This window comes from Miniopterus schreibersii (assembly GCF_964146895.1).
Source record: "Miniopterus schreibersii genome assembly, chromosome: 1".
NCBI lineage: Eukaryota > Metazoa > Chordata > Mammalia > Chiroptera > Miniopteridae > Miniopterus > Miniopterus schreibersii.
This window is the reverse complement of record NC_138101.1, coordinates 145,515,775-145,537,039: the sequence shown is the minus strand read 5'-3', so window position 1 is coordinate 145,537,039 and position 21,265 is coordinate 145,515,775. Positions and strand designations below refer to the sequence as shown.

General features: G+C 48.4%; 1 protein-coding gene across 4 annotated transcripts in view; it reads left to right on the top strand.

The window, feature by feature from the left end:
• The window catches only part of FRMD5 (FERM domain containing 5), a 249,552-nt gene that overhangs the window by 221,246 nt on the left and 7,041 nt on the right, over positions 1-21,265 (top strand). For all 4 annotated transcript variants that reach the window (XM_081156437.1, XM_081156436.1, XM_081156438.1 and 1 more), the window contains exons 6-13: positions 1,182-1,305; positions 4,147-4,234; positions 12,003-12,091; positions 14,956-15,019; positions 15,623-15,714; positions 18,208-18,282; positions 18,843-18,911; positions 20,072-20,178. In XM_081156437.1, coding sequence (XP_081012563.1) covers positions 1,182-1,305; positions 4,147-4,234; positions 12,003-12,091; positions 14,956-15,019; positions 15,623-15,714; positions 18,208-18,282; positions 18,843-18,911; positions 20,072-20,178 — 708 coding nt within the window. The remainder of the gene's footprint in view (positions 1-1,181; positions 1,306-4,146; positions 4,235-12,002; positions 12,092-14,955; positions 15,020-15,622; positions 15,715-18,207; positions 18,283-18,842; positions 18,912-20,071; positions 20,179-21,265) is intronic.

The window sequence follows — 21,265 nt, the reverse complement described above, 5'->3', positions numbered from 1 at the left end:
AAATTTTAAACTCTAGTCTTTCCTTCAGTTTAGCCTGACAACCATATTGAAATTTAATTTTTTTTTTCTTTAAGGAAATTGATGTCCAACATTGATGTTTTCCATTTGGAGCCTTCTAAATAAAATCATAATAAATGACTCCATGGCTCAAGGTCACTCCAGACTTTAGACCCAGGGATGCCTTTAGCCTCTTGCTTAAGAATAGAAATTCCCAAGTATTTGTAAAGCATAATATTCATCTGTGAGCAGAGGGCATATCTTCCCCTTAATATTCACTTATCCCTCCAGATTTCTCTCTACACTAGTTGTGGTTCTCACTAGGGAAGGAGAAAGGGCAACCACAAAGCAGCTAGAACTTCTTAACATCCTTCCTCTTCACATCTCCATGATGTTTCTGTGAAGTACTTCCCATGGAGAAAGCTAGGTTCCCACCTCAGAACACCTTGTGGAGAGCACCATGGGCTCACCTCTATCCCTGCCCCCAAAGATCGCTAAGATCAGAGATCTTACCAGCTTTAGCAATGGACCCCCTGCAGGGAGCTGAGGAGTCAGCCTTGGGACCTGGTGCTGCTGATCTCAATGGCACTTTCTGGTTACAGCCAGTATTCCCTGCTCTGCTGTCCTCTCCAGGGGGCCTGGTACCTGCTCAGCCCTCAAGAATATTTATTCAAATTTATTCACTTGATTTCATTTGATTTGGACTGAGAGTTGGCTTCATAGTTTGGATCATGGCTCATTCATCAATTTGCTATGTCCCTGCTAAAATCCTCAAAGCAAGATTTCTGACCTGACTCAGGCCCAAGAGGTTCTGTCTTCCTGATCAAGCTCACAGTGTCCTGTTGCTACAAAGAGCGTTGCTCCCAGGCCTTCTTCTCATAACTGAATGGATGAGGGCCATGGTGTAGACCTCTGCTCTTTCATTGCAAATTTACTCTTGAACACAGGGTCAGCTCTACTATCTCTCTGCTTAGACACCAACCCAGTATGCACATCTGGGAGAACAAATGTGGACATGCTCCCAAGGGGCATGCCTTCTGCCCAACCCCCAACACCAACACCCCTTGCTCAAGATCCGCTGTGCTTTGTAAATTTGGTGCATGCTCGGACTTTTGCTCTGTGTGTTAATCTTTTGTTGCTCTGCCAATCCCCACAATTGTTTTCTTCTACTTTCCTTTTACAAGCGGAGATTGGAGATTATGACCCAGGAAAACACCCTGAAGGCTACAGCTCAAAGTTCCAGTTTTTTCCTAAACATTCAGAGAAGCTGGAAAGGAAAATTGCTGAGATTCACAGAACAGAACTCAGGTGAGTGACACTCAGTTCCAGCCCAGGACACTGTTTCCCCCACAGCCTGGCCTTCTGAGTGGATGTACCATTTCCAGTGACCCACTGACAGCACAGTCCCACCCCTGTGGGCTCACTCTCCAGGAAGAGTGGTGTAGGCTAGACTTAAAAGCAAGAGAGACATTGTATAGTAAGGAAAACAGACGGGTTGGCCTCAGAGGTATTTGCTTCACCAAGAAAAATGAAGAGACAGAGGACAAAAGCATGAACTGGCAAAGAGGAAAAGAAAAACATAAAGGAAACAGCAGGAGAGAAAAAAGATTAGAGGGGTTCAGTGGGAATGTGAAAATGAGCAATCCTTTGGCCTCAGTCTGAGACAGTGTTACAGGGGCCTCCTGGTCAGCGGGCAGGACTCCAGCAGGCCAGCCTGACCCATAAATGCTGTGGGTGCCCTGGGAGCATTTGGTTCAGGAACCGTATCTTCAGCATTGCCTCAGCCACACCCTTGCACAGAGGGAAGGGGGAGAGAAGTAGCTGGAAGCAGGAGGCCTGTCCTCCTCAGATTCTTAGTTCGCCCAGAATATTCCTAATTCCATCAAATAGCATGAATGCATCCTTTCACCCATGTGAAATAGGATTTTCTACAAAGACTGATGTAAAAAACAAAAAGCACAGGTGTTTGGGCTCTACTTTGTGTGGCACGCTGGAGCCCAGATCCCCCAAACTGATAAACTATGAAGAAAACGTGATATGCAAAGTGTTGTAAAATAAAACATGCTGTTATATCAATACATTATAATTTTTTTAATCTCTAAAATAATGTCTAACTACCTTTCTGGGGAAGAAAAATGCCCAAGAGGAGGTAAAAGATATTTCTAACAATAATATTAAGTCCAAACTAGTTCCTACCTTAATCCTCTGGCCCACAAAACACACACACACACAAACACAAAAACACAAAAAAATCTTCACCTCCACTCAAAGATATTACCAACAGATATGTCCCCACAGCCTCCTTAGCCTTTGTAAACAGACCACCTGGCCACCTTGTGTGGCAGGACTGGTCCCCGACCCTCCCAGAGGAATGGAGACACCTATCAAAGGTGGAATCTTAGCCGCTTCCCACCCCTCTCCCCGTGCAAATCCGATGCCTTTCCCCTGCCTAAGGGTTTGTCTCATTACTCTATTAAGGCAATAGCGACCCCTGGTGGTAAAGGTTGGAATGCACACGGACCTGTGTAATGGCTCAGGGTTCATTTAAAGAAGATAGTAGGGAAGTGCTAGGACCCCCCCTGAGGCGCTGCCAGGAGGGTTTTCAATGTCAGAGCAGTGGGTCCAGTCCTTCAGAAACCTGGTAGAAGGTTGGAGATTCCCCAGGAAATGATGCCTGCTTTGACGGGCCCAGAGGTGAATGGAGCTAGGGGCCCAGCCCTTGGCCTGCTGCACAAGTATTTTCCAAACACCTTCCTGTGTCTCAGCACATGGGTGGACGTAGAAGTCTGCAGTCAACATAATGCCTGCTTACAGGTACTACTTACACAGGTTCAGCTTCATCTTCAGACTACAAAAATGTGTGTTTCCTTTCTCCAACTCTAACATGAGTTCCTCAAGGGCCCAGACTGTGCACTAAACATCTTGGTATACTTTACAGCAGGCAGCACCGAGGCTGGCACATAGGTACTGACTGACGATGCCTCTCGGGACGGAATGTGGCTTGTCTTCCTTCCCTTCACAAATTGCCCACTCTTCCTCACACAGAAGCCAACCCCACATGGGTAGAAGTACATCTGCTTTGCCAGGGCTCTGGGCCCTGAGAGCGCCTGACAATGGTGATATTGCCATTGGTCTGTGTTGAGCTCATCTATGCACCTGCTAAAGAGGCAGCCAGGAGGGGAATGATGATACTAAAGGCCCCTTCTTCATATGGTTTGGTGCCAGGGCTGGTTTCTTCCTTTTGCTGCTTGTTTTCTTTTCATAGTCATCACCCTGTGGGCAGACAGCTCTAGTGGAGTCTGGAAAGCTTAGCACTGTCTCCAGCTGCGTCTCATCACCCTCCACTCCCATGTTCCCTCTTGGTAAAGGAAGAGGGTTAGGCAGTATCAGCAAGATATACAGGCCCCTTCTTTCTATTTCAGCCTACATCAGGTCACAGATGAGAAATCCATGGCCTGTAGCTAGCCTGCAAATGTGTTTTGTTTGCTCCTGTAGTATTTAAAATCATGAAATACCACATGAAAATCAGTATCTCTGACTTTAAAAAATCACATCTAGCAATGCTGGGCCCTGCAGTCCCACATGACAATAATCTTGAAGCAGAGCAGCAGCTGCCCTCATTAGAAGGGGTAGCACTCCCCAGTTTGCCACAGTCCCCACCACTGCCTACTATATTACACTAAGCCCATGTCATTCATTATGTAGCCTGCCTAACCCTGAAGACATCTGAGTTTTTGACCCTCTAAAGTTGGTCCTAGAACAGAGCAGGGAGTGCACTCTGGAAAAATTGTGGTGTGAGACATCCTGAGCACTTCTGTTTGTTTTTTGTTAATCCTCAGCCCAGGACATTTTTTCCATTGATTTTTAGACAGAGTGGGAGGGAGGTGAGGAGAGAGAGAGAGAAGCATTGATGTGAGAGAGAGACATCAATTGGTCGCCTCTTGAACAGGCCCCTACCAGGGCGAGGTTAAACCTGCAACCCAGGTACGTGCCCTTCACTGCTAATTGAACCCCCAACCCTTTGGTGTACTGCCAGCACTCTGACCACTCAGCCACACTGGCCAGGGCCTAAGCACTTCTTAATAATTTGCCTCAGGGGAAGCTATGGAAACAGAAAGCCCTCAAATCATCTCATTTTCTTTATTCCAGTGGTCAGACACCAGCAACATCAGAGATGAACTTTTTAAGAAAAGCGCAGACATTGGAGACATACGGAGTGGACCCTCACCCATGTAAGGTAAGATCCCCGTGGTGAGAGGTCTCATTGATCCTCCTGTAGAGGGCAGCAGGCAGGGAGGTCCCACATGCCTGCACCCTCCACCCCTTCGATAGCTGGGTGATTAGCTTTTAGTGACAGATGCCAGAGAAAATGTCTTAAAACTCCTCTGGATTCCACACAGCATAATTTTGTGCTGCCACATCAGTGTCGGAGGGTCAGAGGCAGAGTCAGTCTAAATAACAAGTCTGAAACAGGGCCCCAGTTTTGCAGCGATGGGTAATTTGGTGGGAATGAAGAGAGGAGGAATGTGGAAGGCTCCCCCACAGGGAACAGTCAGAGGCGGCTCAGCACACTGCCCACCCTTCCTTGACCCGTAATCTAGTTTCTTTCCAAGAGTGGGTTTTATTGACTACAGCAGCGTAAGTCACTGCACGGAAATGCAGTGGAGTCACATCTAATTCCATTATGTGCCTGTGAGGGCAAGGCGGGAACCAGCCAGGCAGGCTCTGCCCAGAGAAAACCTCCGTAATTACTCACATGTGGCTCATTGTGGAGATGAGCTCAGGCAGCCACAGTCACTGCGGAGAGCAGGGGAGACCTGTGGCCTCTTCCTAAACTCTGTGGCCACATCCTCCACTTATCTCCATATCCCACTGGCTCTGACACTCCTGTCTCTGCCTCAGTTTCTCCCAGTGTTTGCCTCTGTCTTTCCACCACTGGAGAGACTCCAGTACCAACAGTAAAACTGATTCTCAAACTAATCTGAGGGAGACAGTATCCAATGGGAACAGGAGGACCTTGACCTTTTCTTCCTAATAGGTAAAGGGACATCATAAGTTTCCAACAAAAATCAAGAGAATAGAAACCAAGGAACCAGTGATGTGGGGCCAGAGTTGCATTTCCTTTGGCCTCTTGGTGAGGTAATGGTGATTTGTTCTTGCATAGGTTTTAATGTGGAAACTTCCAAGATGAACTCTGACATCTAACTCTCCCCTGGTCACCTTCCCCAACCCGTTTCCTATCCACCAGCACAGCCTACTGCCAGAAAACCCGTGTGTTCTTGGGGGCCAGCACTATCAGAAAACACATTGATGCCTATTTATACCCAAAAAGTGACATGGATATTTACCAATGAATTAGCACAGTCTCATAAATAATGCCCTCTGCATAACTGTTGTAGTCCAGCTCCATTAATTACTCAGATACTGTCAGCAGAGGAACCTGCATAAGACTGAAGAGAGCTTCAGAGTCAGCTGACCTTGAATCCAGAACTTGGCTCCTACTTACTGGGGCCTTTGGAGGCTTCTCCAAGCCTCACTTTGCTCATCGGTACACAGTGGGTACTCAATAACTGCTTCTCCCTGAACTGCTGAGTCACTTCATGACCTTAAAGGACACAGCTGCCTAAAAATAGACACAGTTATCAGGAGGTGCCAGGTACCTCTCATTTTGACTCTAAATCTGCCCTGTCCCCTTGAGGTCACACAGAGTGCCCACCTCTTCAGAGATGGGTCCCCAGGCAGGACTGTCACCTGACAACACATAATGGGCCTGGGCACAGCTGAGTGACTGTGGGTGACAGTGGCTTAGCCCTGCTTTAATGAATTTGTCCTTCTTGGACACAGGCTGAAGGGACTGCAGGAGAGAAGTGACATTTGTCACACCTTCCATGGCAGGCCCCTGGGAATCCTTCACATTATTTTCTCATTTAATCTGCATGCCAGCCCTGGGAGATGGATGTTACTCTTCCTGGCTTATAGATGAGGAGATCAAAGTTCCAGGAAGCCACAGTTTACAAGGCCCTGAGTGACAGAGCAAGAACTTGAACTCAAGTCACTTCCCATGATGTATCTGTAAGGAGCAGGAGCCCTCAGGAGACTTCCTCTGGGGAGAAGGTGGGAGTGCTCAGCACTGGGCTTCCAGTCCTTTGTTCCTGGGCCCTACACCTCTTGCTCACCTAGGGCCATGTCAGGGCCCTGCTGCAGACCCCACACATGGGCCCTCATCTCATCTCATTCACTGGGCTCCAGCTCAGGATTTCCTCAGCTTCTTGAGCAAGAACAGTTTGAGAGCCTTTACTCTTGTCATTAAGTAGAGTCACTTTGGTGATATGCTACCAAGCACTCGCCTTAATGCTGCTACAAGGAGAGCTGCAATAAGCTGGAGCACTCAGTGTAATAAATACTGATGATTTCTATTAACAGAGAGGCAATTACTGGGCCCAGGGAATCTGGGGCACGTAGCCCCAGGGAGGACAGAAGAAGAGGAATCGTTTTGATAATTAAATGAGAGCAGAGCAACACTTAGGCTGGGCTCTGTTCTCCTGAACTGATTAAGAAGTTGCTGATCTTCCTGTCCATGCTGATGGTTTCGTTCTGCCCACAGTGTCCTTGTCTGGCCCTGGGACCAGGAAGAGGCGATCCTACCCGCTCTGGGTGGGACAGACCGAGGGGTCCAGTAGCTAGCTGGCGTGCAATAATGCCCAGATTCTGAGCATTCACAACCCACCCCCCCTTGCTCTCTGCAGGAGCCCCAGCAGGCCAAGCCTATAGCCGCTGGATGTGGAGAGTGGAGCAAACCACTGGCAGCCCAGTGTTGTACCTATTCCCCAGCCTGACACCTCTCCAAGCCCAGGAGCCACTGTCCTGTTCCTTCCAGGGCCCTGGGACTGGTTGTTTCCTCTGGGTCTCCTGCCATGAAGGTTTGTGGAGTAATCAGACCCTCCCAGATACCCATCCCAGATACCCGGTCTTCACCCAGCCTTATGAGTCAGAAGGGTGCCATTTATTGAATGAACATGCCGGGCATTTATGTGCACTATCTCATTTAATCTTTTCAATAACGCTTTCAAGAAGTTCTTGTCCTCCTTTTAAGATAAGAACACTGACCCTCTGACGGACTAACGACATGTCGAGAGTTACTGGTACCCACAGTACCGGGACTCGAACCCAGAGTTGTCTGCGTCTCAGTGGTGTGCTCTTTCAGTTATCGTTCATAGTCTTCCTTCTGGAGTGATGGCATTTATTTAGGAACAAAGCAGGACTCACTGCCAGCTATGATAGAGAGAAGGCAAAGACATATGAAACTACTGAAATCATAAAAACGTAACGTAAGTTCACCAAGTGGCTTTATGTCTGTTCTGAACAGACCAGGAGGAAACTGATATCAGCAGGATCTAGGTTGGAGCAACCACACAAATGAAATCCATTGTCATTCCTTTGCCCTTAAAATAGGATCATTACTTTCATAATCGAGCCACCCAGGCTTCTCTCTTAATAAACCCTCCTCCCAGCTTGACAGGTTGCCCCTGACCTCAGAGAACCAGAACCAGAAGGAGCTGTGACAGCTCACCCTCGTCCTCGGGTGGGCCCCTCCAGGCTGCATTGTGGAGAGAATGTTAGATTTATTGCTGAAATGAAGAACTTGACTAAACCCACCTAGGTGGCAAGTTTCTGCCAAGATTTCCGTCTCTGAGCTGTCATGGGGTGACGCCAAGCCTCTTACAGGTGCCTCGCCCTGATTTCCACCCCAGTTTCTTGTGGCCCAGTTTGAGTATACTGAAACTGGGTGATTTTCACAATTGACTTAAAGGTTCCCAGCTACAAGCTCTTTCAGGAATGGGCACAAGGGTCTGGAAAGGCATGTCGATTCCTCTTCCCTATGGTTTTTAAAGAATAACAGAGGTTTCATCCACCCAGATTGAATTAGTTTAAGTCATGCTTTGGAGAGGGGACTGGATGACCTAGAGGCGGAACAACCAAGAATGCTGGGTCCTTATGCTGTCATACCCAGGATGTCCACTGGGGCGGCAGCAGACAGAAGCCTACCTCACTATCGGAGGGGGACTGGACAAAGGTGGCCACATGTCCCTACTTCCAAGAACCAGTCAGTGCTGTGGTTTCCAAAAGTCCTTTTCTGGGCAGAGTGATCATCTTAGGCAAACCTCCAAGATATTGAATTGATGCAGGTCAAGTTTGATGGTGGGCTCCACATGAACACGTGACTGTCTCAGTGCAAGTCCATCCCCTCTCCAGGAGAACACTATTAGCCATGTCCTGGCAGTTAGTCATTCAGGCCATCAGATGGAAGCAGTATTTTTGAAGTATATACTATTTATTGTCCTTATTTTACAAATGAGGAAACTGAAGTTCAGAGAAGTTAAGGAAGTCACAGAGCAAATAAGAAACAGAGCTGGGATCCTAAACCCAGACAAAAGCTCTTTGCACAAGGATGAAAAATTGGAAACAAACTTCTGCCTCAAACTGTAAACGTGAACTAAATTCCTTTGACTGTTAGCTGATGTAGAGTGGAGACGGCGATACCTGCCTGTGGCTGTCAGGACACGAGTTTTCATTCCACCTCCCAGGTGTATTAATGGCTCAGTCCTGTGGGTACTGATTTCATCAGGATGGGAAGGGGACAGGTTACTATTGTCTGTGTCACTTCTCGTCCCCATTTCCTTCTGTTTTCGTAACCTGTCCTTTCTCACACAAATCCCAAGGGCAGGCTCACAATGAGAATGACACGTTAGATAGAAGGAACTGGGAAAGTTCCAAAGAAGGTGTCAGCGTGGCTGCCTGTTTGTGTTTTCATGCTGGTACAGATATGAGGTTTCTCACTGTAACTCCAAGCCCCGCTCCTCATGTGCCAGACAAGCAGCGAACATTCCTGCTGCCCTCCACCCCTGTGGACACCCAGCTGCCGGAGGCTGGCAGAGGCCTTCATCTGGAACTGGGAACTGTCGCACTGGAAGCAATTTGGAGAATTGCTCTCTTCATGAGACCAGATTGGGTCTAGTCAAGGTGCTGTTATTACTTATGGAACCCTGTGGTGTCTAATCAGGATTTATTCCCAGTTTGCTCCCTGTTCCAAATCAACCAGTCTGGTCAGGAGAGGCTGTTCCCCTCTAACTCCAACACCTGCCTTCCCTGGGAGGCCAGCCCCGAGGCGTCTGGGTGTTGCAGATGGATGGTGCCACCCCATAACCCAGCCAGCAGCACCCAGCTCGTGGGAGGACCTTCTCTTCCCTTTGCACTGGGGTGACTCCCACAGATCTGTCACAGCCTCTGTCTCCTCCCCCTCTGCCCACTTTACTTTCACCCCAGGTCCCACGGGTATCACTCAGATCCCCTTTTATCATAGTCCCCTAACAAGAGTGGCATCTCCCTTTCTACCCCAACTTCCCACACCCTCATTTCCTAACTAACATTTAAATCCAACATCAGGAAAAATAGTAACATGTTTTGTTTTGTTTTTAAAAGATTTTGAATTAAGTTCAACAAACTGAGCTAATTAGTAGCAGCCATAATATTAACAACACAACCACCAACATGTATCAGGTGCCTACTAAGTACAGCCTAAGACATAGATAAGATTATCAATCCTTATTTTACAGCAAGGAGTCTGAAACATGGAGAAATGAAGGGACCCGGCCAAGGTCACACAGACAGTGAGTGGCAGAGCCAGAACTTGGGCCTGAGTGGCCTGACCCCAACCGAGCCCACTCACTGTGGGGATGGGTAGGCGCTCTCTGCCCTGCCATTGCCCGCAGGGGTCAGTGGTACAGGAAGCAGGGTGGCGCATCCCTACCCACCCTGCCGCTTCCCTTTCTACTCTTTACCTGTTATTTCCAGCCTTCCTCAGTCCTCTGTAGGCATGACCCTTTTCTTCCTGCTAGGCCTTTCTTGTCTCTCAGGGTGCACTGGAAGGCGCTTTCCCCACTGGTCCCACTGTGCCCTCCCCTCCCATTTTTTTACTTCCTCCACTGCAGTCACCCTGGCCCCTCTGGCACACCCATTGTCTTACACATTCATCTGATAAACATTTCCTGCAGGCCTGTTCCATGAGTACAAACAAGGTAAGGTCTCCACCCTCAGGTCTCTTTGGAAGCCTGGTTTCAGGACTTCCTTGGATCCTGGCTGCACAGTGAGCACAAAGCGTCCTGGTGCCCACCCTCCAAGGCAGGCCACCTCCCTGCAAGCAGAGCCCTCACCCACCTCTCCCAGGTGTTCTCTACCCTAAGCACCAGCCTGCCCTGACCCATGTCCCTGTCAACCTGCCAGGTTAGCGCTTGTGTACGTGCTGGCACTCAGGTGTTAACCACCACCAAGCACTGATGACAGGCAGGAGAAGATCCAGCCCTGTGGCTTCACAGTATCTCCACTCAGGATATTTTTAAACAGCTCTTTGCTGTGCCCAAAGTTGAATGACATTGTGCGTGCATGCAAGTGTTGGGGTCATGACAGACCCTGAGGAAAGGGTCCAAAAATACATTAATTGGACATGTTTGCAAAACATGTACTTAGTTTATTCCCTGGGCCCAGATGCTCACACTTGTAACCCCAACTCTAAGAGACGCTTTCAGGACAACACTGCATGGCACCATCTAAGCTATGGCCCAGACAACTGTCCTGCACACACATTTGACTAGCATGCTGCCATGATTTTCTGGCCACCTGAATACACACCCTGACAGAGCAGATTCTCACCTGAGGTCCCTACCAGAGCAAGCTTCCTGGGACAGCATAACCCATCAACCAGCTTTCTGTGCCTCATCCCAACTAGAAAAGACCTGATCCCCATGGAGCTCATTGTCCCACAGGAGGGAACTGTGACCTACAGCTGCTGCTGTACCTTCTCCCCTCTTTGCTCAGCAGAACCTCAGGCGTGGTGTTTACTGACTAATGGCGACAGGTGACCAAGAGGCCTCTTTGTTGTTTCAGGCACCGTAGGGCTGGTGATGGCTATTCCACTAGGCCAGTTGCTTCCTACCTTTTCTTTAGCTAAGCTTTCCCGAGGGAGCCGTGTGTGGAGCCCATCATGATACCTGCATCTTCATTCATTCATTCTCATTCTCTCTCCTGCCCCTCAGTCCCACCCTCCCTCTCCCCCCTTCTCCCTTTCCCTCCATGCCTCCCTCCGATAACAGCTTTTTTGAGATATAATTCACATATCATAAAATCCATCCTTTTAAAGTATGCAGTCCAGTGGTTTTTAGTATATTCACAGAGTTGTGCAACCGTCGCCACTATCTAATTTTAGAACATGTTAATCATGTTCCTATTAGCTGTTGCTTCCTATCTCCCCTTCCCCACAGCTCCTGGCAGCTTTTTGCCTCAATGGATTTGCCTATTCTGGACATTTTATATAAATGCAGTCATAGAACACGTGATCTTTTATAACTGTTTCCTTTTAGCACCGTGTTTTCAGAGCTTGTAGCATGTGTCAGTGATTCATTCTCTTTTCTTGCTGAACATTTTCCATTGTATGGATCTGCCACATTTTGCTCATTCATTTTCCAATCGACAGACATTTGGATTGTTTCCACTTTCTGGCTGTTATGAACAATTAATCCTGCTATAAACATTCATGTGTGAGTTTCTGTGTGAACATATGTTTTCAGTTCTCTTGGGTACATACCTAGGAGTGGAATTGCTGGGTCATGAGGTAACTCTGTGTTTAACAATTTGAAGAACTTCCAACCTGCTTTCCAAAATGACTGTACCATTTTACAACCCCACCAGCAATGCGTGAGGGTTTGCCTCTCCCTTTGGATGTTCACAACAGCCTTCTAAGATTGGTATCATTATAATCTACAACTTACAGTTAAGGGCATTGAGGCTCACGGAAGGAAGGTAAGTTACTTGCCTTTCACTTCCAAATGCCTTGCTCTTCCCTCTGTGACCTGCTGCCAAGTATTAACCCTGTATCTCTGATGAACAGCTGTTTCTCACCCTTTCATCTCTATGCCTGCATCACCCCGATGAGAAGTCTTCCTGTGTTGCAGGACGTGTCAGGAAATGCTGCATTTCTGGCCTTCACTCCTTTTGGATTTGTTGTTCTTCAAGGAAACAAGAGGGTCCACTTCATTAAATGGTGAATATCTTTATTTCCAAGACAGGCTTTTTATACTTCACCAGCTGGGGAGGGCTGTGGTTCCCATGTTCTTTGTGTGTGATTGGGCAGTTATGGTTCTGAGCCCCTCCAAAGCCTTGCATCCATAATGCTAACTGATGAAGGTAGTGGTCTCTTCCTAGGGATCCTATTCTTCTAGAGGGGTGTTCCTGAGAGCCAGCAGCCTCTCCAGAAGAAGAAAGGGTGTGGAGGGTTGATTTCTGGTATGAAGAAAGGCGTGGGGCTGGAGCCAATATTAGAGAAGCCAAGTCCCCATGAGAAATGAGACCTTGGGACTATTCCCCACTGAGGCCCATAGCATCTGCATGGATGCTTACTCCCCTACCCACTCTCCTAATGAAGGAGGGGCTCACAGTGACCCCTGGGGCAGGTAGGAGTTACCCAGTTGCTCTGGCAAGCACCCTGCTCAGGCCAACCCCACTGTGGGCACCGTCTGCAAAAGCACAGCTCCTGCTCTGTCTCTCCTCTCCCTCTTGAGGGACTAGGTGTCCTCAGCTTCCAAGAATCATATCCCCACTTCTTCTTCCCTCCCTCCCTCTCCCTCTCCCTCTCCCTCTCCCCAATTTCTAGCAGGCAGGAGACACTGCCTCAGCTGAAGCTACTTTGAACTACTGCTCTGCCCCGTCTGTTCGGGGTCTGTTCTGCTGCGTGGCTCTGGGAGCCGATGCAGTGCAGACTCTGCTTTGTTGATGGACATTCGGCTCTCCTGGAGACCCTTTTTCAGGCCTATGCAAACATCTTTCACCTCATCAAAACATGTTGGCTGTTCTACTAAGCCCCTGTGACTTTTGTACCTTCTTGGACCTTAGACTGTCAAGTCTTAGCTGGCCAACTCCTCCCATGGGCTTGGACAAGTGGCTTTCCTTGGCCCAGCAGAGCTTAGCCAGGGAAGCCGGCTCCTGTCTTGTTTCCTTCTCCAGAAGAGCTCATGGGAATCAGGACAGAGCTGCTTTCTGACAAGCTTTCTGCTGGGGGGACTGCAGGGCATCTATCCTCCCGTGTCCCCTTCAGCTCCTGTCCTGACCTCATAGACACCACCTTTCCCCCATTGCTCTTGTGAAGACTGGCAATCTGATGATCAACCTCATGTTGGAGAAACTGCTCCTCAGACAGATCCAGCTCCAGTTGGCCCACCCACTGTGCTCTCTGGGTGAAGACATCGAGGGTTTGCGGTCTTCTGTCCAACAAAATACTTTTCAGAAAAAGACAATGAGCAGGACCAGGCCACCACTCTCCCTCCCAGGGAGGAGCACCTGCTGCCTGGATACAGTGGGTTGTCAGATGTCCCTTAGCGAGCCCAGATCCGGGACCACACTGACCAGGGTAGCTGCCTCATGAGGTCAGACACAACTGATACAGGAACCTACAATCCGTAATGTGTCCCTACCCCTCCAGAAGCCCCGATGTTCACCTGCTTCTCCCAGGCCCTTTCCTATCCTCACATCTGCAGGAAGTCTCCTCTTCACAGTGTCTCAGCTTTAATAGATGTAAACCCAATCTCACTTTCCTACCTTTCTTATTGAAGTCTAGATGATCTGTGTGCTTGTTTCTACATTAACCAATTGATATTTATAGTATTCTGTGTATGAGAGACTGATTGGTTGGTTGGAAGGGCATCAAACAGGGAAGGAATACACTGTGTCTTGTATTAGCTCAGAACTGTTGGTCAGAATTGTGAACTCTCATCCCAGCCCAACCATGATTTCCAGGGAACAAGTGACCTTCTTTTGTCCCCTCAGTTTTGTCCAGTAGTAAACTGGGTACATAGTTCTCACTAACCTTTCTGCTACTTCCTAGGATATTGAGGAAATTTCCCCTAAAAATTGCAAAGAGGAAGACACCAAGTGTAGGCACTTGTGCCTGGTCAGACCTCCATGGGGGCTCCAGTGGGTAGAAAAATAAGGACTCCACCCCCAGTGAGGGTGGAGGCCCTTCGGACTCCCGAGGGCAGCCAAGTCAGGCAAATGGAAGGAAGTGAAGCTTGACTAGTGCTGAGGCCCGGTTCTCTGGCTCTCAGGGACATCCACCTACAATCCCAGTCATTTTTCCATTCTGTAAATGCAACTAAGGCTGCAAGCAGTATGTGGAGGTGAGGTCTAAGCCGTGCCCTGTACAGTAACCATGTCACTTCTTCTGATTTGTGTCTGTCCTGCGGGTGACGTACCCCAGTATCCTGTTTGCCTCTTTTACTGCAGCCATTCACTGGGCTGGTGGCTTCAAGGATTTTTCTACAAAAACCCCTAAGCCCCTTTCCTGGTCAGTACACTGCATGACTGTTCATGTAATCTGTTCTCTCTTTGGTATGTTGTTCCACCCCCTCCCTGAGATCATTTGACATTTGTCTGCATTCAACTGCATTTTCCATCCAGTGGCACAGTCACCTGAAAGACTCAGTTCCCTCAGAACCTGGTTGCATTTTCATGATTTGCTGTATCTTGAACTTTGGCCTCATCAGCTACTGTGGCATCTTATGTTTGATAGTCCCATCCAGATAATGCACCTGTGTTATGAACCAAATCCTGAAATGGCCTGGGACCACCCTACCTAGACTCACTTCCCATGCCAGTGTTTCCCTTTTACAGCCACTGTCGATGAGCCTGAAATCCTCCTATCACCCTATTATTATAGTTTGATTGACTAGAAAACTGTGGATTGAACTATTTCAGCAACTGTTCTCCAAGGCCACTGCGCTGCTGTCTTGTTTTAGTTCTGATTTGGCTAAAACTGTGTCTGTGCCTGGAGCCCCTTCCAGTCGGGGTGGGCTGTGCATCTGAGACGTAGTTGTGAACGAGCAGCTCACCACTGAGGTGTCTTTGTGCTTCTAGGAATGAGGTGACCAAGCTGAAATTTGAAGGGAAGACTTTCTATTTATACGTAAGTCAGAAAGAGGTGAGTGCTGGCTTCCTTCTTTTCAGGAGGGCTGAGGTACTGGGATGGTTCCTGATGGCCAGGGCTGAACAAAAGTGCTCCATCCAGGTAGAGCTAAGCCACCTGCATGCTAAGCCAAGACCAAGGTCAAGATGTGGAGGTGAGGGAGGGAGAGGTGGCAAAGCCCTGGAACGCAGAGCTTTCTTGGGGCTGCTGATGACACCCAGAAGTTTCATGCTTCCAAAAAATGCAATCAAAATAAGATTCTTTTGCTTTCATATGAAAATTTCAAGAAAATAAATACAAAGTAGAAATTAAAAAACATTTTAGGTATGAGTGCTACTTTCTCTGGTGAGGGCTCTTGGTTCTGTTTGTGCCAGCTGAGACTTACTCTCAGTGGCCCTGCCAGGTGTGAACTTATGCACCCAACAGCTCTGCCCCACCCCAGGGAGTCCTGCAGGCCTTCGCTTCCAACCAGCCAGCTGCCAGGCAGCCCCTTCCCCATCCGCAGCCTGTGAGAGTCATGGGAGCCCTTAGACAGCTTGCGGGGGTCAGTGTCTTGGCCTACTTCACCCTTCTCTTCTCCATCCACACTCAGCTGTTTCTATGTGGGGTTTTTTGTAGGAAAAGAAAATTATTCTCACATATTTTGCTCCAACTCCAGAAGCCTGCAAGCACCTCTGGAAATGTGGGATTGAGAACCAAGCCTTCTACAAGTGAGTGGACATATGGAACGGGGACCATCATTATCAAAGTCGTGAAAGTTACTTTTCAGAGGAATGATGGTCAGGAAGCTTTGAGAAATGAGAAGTGAGATGATAGGGCTGGATTTCCTTATAAAACTCAGACCCCTTTTCAAATGTCTGTGCGTACCCCCTGGAGGGACACAGCTGAGTACAGTTGCCTAAGGGGTCTGCCTTGTGATGTCCTTGGACAGCCCTCAGCAGCAAAGCAATTCTGGGTTTTCAGAGTAAGACTTGGGCCAGAAAAGCCCCTGGGTGCCTTACTCAAATCAAACTGGCCCCGTGGAGCCAGTCAGAGCCCTAAGACAGCTCAGAATACTAATAGCTCAATGAAGGAGCAGGCACAGCCCAGAGCAGTTCCATAAGCCTTAGGGAGATCCTGGGCCCACTCCCCAGTGAGTGACCTGGCGCTAAGCTGGCATTAATTCCAGCCCTCCTGGAGCATCACTGCCAGAGGTGTTGCCAATGACCGGCCAAGTGCCCAGGAGCCTGGGATAGGGTAACTGGAGGGGGCAAGGACTTGTCTGGTACTAAGAAGCCAGCTTTGGGCCAAAGACAACTTTGCCTACCAAAGAATTTTGTAAAGTATTTGAGGGTTTTGTGCTCTGTTTTCTTCAAGAAAATGGTCATAAAGGCATTAGGGAGCAAAGAAATAGCCCATTGAGAAACTGCGGTGACGCCAGATAAAGTCTGTTTCACTAAAACCTTTGGTCTTGTTTTGAAAATAGAATGTAATGATTTATGCATTAATAAGCTGTAATTTTATCAGGACAACATAAGACAAAAGTGTATGTGGTATGTTCTGCCCGATAGGCCATATAGTTTGCTCTCCTTCCAGTAACCTGAGGGATCCCGGAGAGAGCAGAATTGCTCTGGCTTTGTGTGTGTGTGGAGGGGAGAGGGGGTACCATCCTCCACCCCAGTGAGCACTCTGCTACCCATTGGCTGCTATAGGATGCCTGCCTGCAGAACTGGTCTCCTCCCTGTTACTGGGACCACAGCCCCAAAAGTTGTTTCTTGGGCAGGCTTTCTGAACCGCTTAATGATTTCTGTGCATTTGATACAGAATCAGGGATGAACTGAATGGGTGGCCTGAATTCTAACCTGAGTGGTCTTTATTCTTCTCATGAAAGAGAAGACACTTGGAAAAGACTTTCATATGGTCAAATTTCCCTCCTGTTCAGTCCCTGGTGTTCAAGGAAAGCCAAGACAATATTTCAGCACCATTTCTGGAGGCCTTTATTTTTTGTCATGGGAACAGAACTGTGCTTCTGAACCTATGACCAAACTCAGTTTCTGAGTCTTTCCATTAATAGACCTCCAGACCTAGTTAGTCCTGCCAACACCCACAGTGGAAACCAAGGTCATTCTTCACTGTTTTCCATTAACTACTTAATGTTCTAATTAGTGTTAAAGGTCAGATCCCCAGTTACACCAAGTTTCTATCAGCTGCTTCTCAGGCCTCTGAGCATCCCATTTGCAGATTCCTGCCTGTGGCCCAGTGCATTGAAGGGAGCCAGGTCAGACTCCAGAATGTGCTCGGGCAGGAGGGCAAGTAGGCTGAGCCTCACAGAGCCCTGAGATAGGTGGGGATGGTGACTCTCAGGAACTGCTGTTCATGGATTGTGGAGACAACTCCCTAAATATTCACTACCAACTCACGACAAAGGCTTCAGACCTAGATGGGTTCCTGGCTGGATTAGCACCATGGGCACCCAGGGCAGGTTGCAGGTTAAGTTGGGTCTTGGGAGACTTCACTCTGGGGAGCTCTGAGTGGATCAAAGAAGTCACCCAAAAGGATATTTTACAGCACCCATGGCCTTCCAGAGTCTCCACATCAGTTATCTCTACAGCCTGGAAAGTGAGGCTAATATGCATTCTGGGGATGGGAGAATGATTCCAAGTTCAAATAAATGATGGAACTTTTATTGAAGTTAAGCTAGCTTCTTCATTTCAGGACTTCTCAGAGTCTTTAATGTGATAATACACTTTAGGACTCTTCAAAAAGGAGATGGAATAGGAAGAAAGCCCCTACTCTCTTCTCCACCAGTTACCCAGACATGAACACAAATCATGTGCCAGGGTTAGAAAGGGCTCCTGAGGCCTCAGCTCTATTATTTTATAGGTAAGGAGACTGAGGCTAAAGAGAAAACATTTTTACCCAAGGTCATACTACTAAGTGGCCTGAGATTCCATGGGTGGCATCCTATTATTCCCCCGGACAATCATCCCTAACGTTTGTTCTCTCAGTCTCCCTGGTGAACCCTCACTCTCCTGACGTGAAAGTGGGGTTCAGTATGCCTGCCCCCAGCTCTGAGGCTGTGAGCACAGCCCTCAGGTCCTAAAGGGGAGCCGGAGACCAGCAGGGCTGTGAAGGGTCTTCCTGTGGAAGGGGCTGGGGATGCGCTGTCTTAACCTGTGAGACAGTCACAGGCCGTCTCTCACACTGACTTTGCCTTGCTGCAGGCTGGAGAAGTCAAGCCAAGTCCGCACAGTGTCCAGCAGCAATTTATTCTTTAAAGGGAGCCGGTTCCGATACAGGTAAATAGTGACAGTAAGTCACCATTAAGGACCCATTTTCAGACCCTTCTCTTCAGAACGATGGCCCAGTGGTCCTTATCCTTCAGGACAAAGAAACTGGGGACCTCCAGAAAAGCTTGAGGTTTCCATCCAACTGCCTCCTAACCCTTTGACTATTCTTTCCTTTCCTGCAGCTGTGTCTGTAGGGCTTTAAATGAGTACCTTCTCCTGCCCTTACAACGGCAGCACAATAAGAACTGTAACAGTAATTCTTCTCATGTCTGTTTAAAGATTTCTCGTTTTTGCAATATTTTTGGAACATGTTGGACAATGAGGAATCATTCCTAAATGAGAATGGAAGATCACAAAGACTCCAGAGATAGAGGTCTCTCTCAGACAGCTGTTGGGACATCTTAGAACTTTACCCCCAGCAAGCAAGCCTTTCAGTGGCCTAAACATTGGGAAGGGGCAGGCCAAAGAGGCCCTATCCCAGTCCAGCCAAAGGAATGAGATCTTGGAGAGGAGCCCAGTCCCACAACACTGTCTCATTTCTTGCTGCTGTTTTATTATACTACTTACAGTGGCCGAGTTGCAAAGGAAGTAATGGAATCGAGTGCCAAGATCAAACGGGAGCCACCAGAAATCCACAGGTAGGCTGCCAAGGGCTTCCCCCAAAAGCATTTCCAGCTCAGGTCCCAGAATCTCAAAAGCCAGCAGTTTAAGTAATGTGAAGATTCTGGCCACAGTGGCTCCCAAAAGGGGAAGGAGAACAGGGCAGGAGGGGTGAAAAGACCCATCTCGGCTAAAGGCGTGGGAAACCATCTGACCCTGGTATCCCTGAGCCTGGATGGAGAACGGGGAGAGCGGGCTAATGCAGACAGCACCTCAGATCTAGGACCCACCTTCCTGGGTGATTCTCTACTGTCCTCCCAAGTCCTGAAATTGGTCATACACCATAGAGGACATGTCCAAGCAGCAAGATTTCATTGGTAATAGAATCAGTTCATTACAGGAAGCCAGGGGTAGCCCCACACCCGTCACACCACATGTAAACTAGTTCTGACAGATCCATGCTTCATGCACACAATTCCAGGAGCCCATCTCCTAGAACCGGATGAGAGCCAGAAAGAATATGATTGGCCAAGAGAGCTAGGGTTTGCCAACCAGCCTGACCTCTGGGAATGGGAGTATTACTACCTGCCCCTTCACACAAACTCCCCCTGCAACCAGCCACCTCTGTTGGAAGTCGGGGGGCTGCCATATCCATTTTCAGGAACATTTTCAGGAGCGCTGTTTATCCTGGGGCACTACTCCCTGACTATCCTGCCCAGAGACCAGTGGCACCACTGACACACTACAGGAAAGTTCCAGTGGGTCTGGGATGTAGGGAGGTGGATGAGTTTACACCATTATCTCTGAATGGGATCCAGGGACTAAAGGCAAAAAGCAGATATTAGCCCAGCTGGCATTGCTCAGTGGTTGAGTTTCGACCTATGAACCAGGTCATGGTTCAATTCCTGATCAAAGCCCATGCCCACGTCCCAGGCTGGATCCCCAGTAGGGGCCGTGCAGGAGACAACCAATCAATGACTTGCTCTCATCATTGATGTTTCTCTCTCTCCCTCTCCCTTCCTCTCTCTGAAATCAATAAAAACATATTTTAAAAAAAAAAAAGGGGGGGGGGAGCAGGTATTAAAGATTAAAAATAAAAAATACAGCTAGGCCATTCTAGTAGCCACTCCTCAACTCTGAGTCCTGACCACAGTTACCTGTGCACTGAGCTAACCGTGTTCTTTTTCTTTAACCTCAGAGCTGGGATGGTTCCCAGCCGCAGCTGTCCCTCCATAACCCATGGCCCAAGGCTGAGCAGTGTCCCCAGGACCCGGAGAAGAGCTGTTCACATCTCCATCATGGAAGGTAAGCATGAGATGAGATGACCACAGGTTTTTCCGAGTTGTGACTTAGGCCATTTCCACTCAGGGACCTTGAAAAGAGGTGAGATGATATTAGAGACAGTAGCAATTTTCTCTGATGGTAGGGAGAAGGTTTCACCCACTGGGTAGGCACACCAGCTGGGTGTCAGGTGAAGGAATCCCATCCAGCCCTGCTAAGCTGTAATCCAAGAGGGGGTTGTAGATCTGAGAGTATTTGCGGTAGACCTTTGGGGACAGTGCATGTGGGATCTACCAGGTTCCATGCAGTTCTGAAACTGCTTTCCATCTAGTAGCTTTTCACTTGTTTTCCAGATCTGACCAATCTCCACAGATAAGGGTGGCTGATAAAATAAGAACTCTTGGTTCTGAAGCATTCCAATAACTGCTACCACCTTTTACTTCAGTGGTAGAAATCTGCCCTCTTGCTATTGCTGTCAACCTTTCCCTCCCTTTGGAGTAGGTGGAGGTGGGAGAGACAAGTCTGTGTATCTTCAGAACTGGATACCCCAGCAGCCTAAGGGAGATACCTCTAGCTTGTCCCGCTTGTCCGGTATCTTGAGGAGACTCTCGGGATAGTGTCCTCCAGCTGTTGTCCCTGACCCAGCTTGTCCTGCAGGCTGGATATGGATGTAAGATTGTTTTCATCCTGCAGCAGGAAACAGCAGCAGGATTGTTGCAAACCTGTTTAGGTCTTGGAAGCTGGGGAGGGAAGGCCCTTTGTCCTTTCTGAGAAAATGCGGCTTGTGAATGAAAATGAAGAACGGCTCAGGTTAGGAAGGACGTCTCTCTGCTGCTCCTGAGGGAGGATCTCTGGTTCATGTTCAGGATTTTATGATGTGTCACTGACTGCATCACCTGAGTATGGTTCTCTGGGAGTTGAAAACCCTGGCTGAGCAGCCACCATCAAGTGCCTTAATTATCTGAGTATCTTTGTTACTCAATTTGTAAAAAAGGGATATCTTCCTTGCCATGGGTTGCAAGGAAGCTGGTGTATGCAGAAGTGCTTTAAAGAGATTAAAGCACATACTGGCAAGCAGCAAGCACAGTGCAAAGAGCCCTGGTCGGGAAGT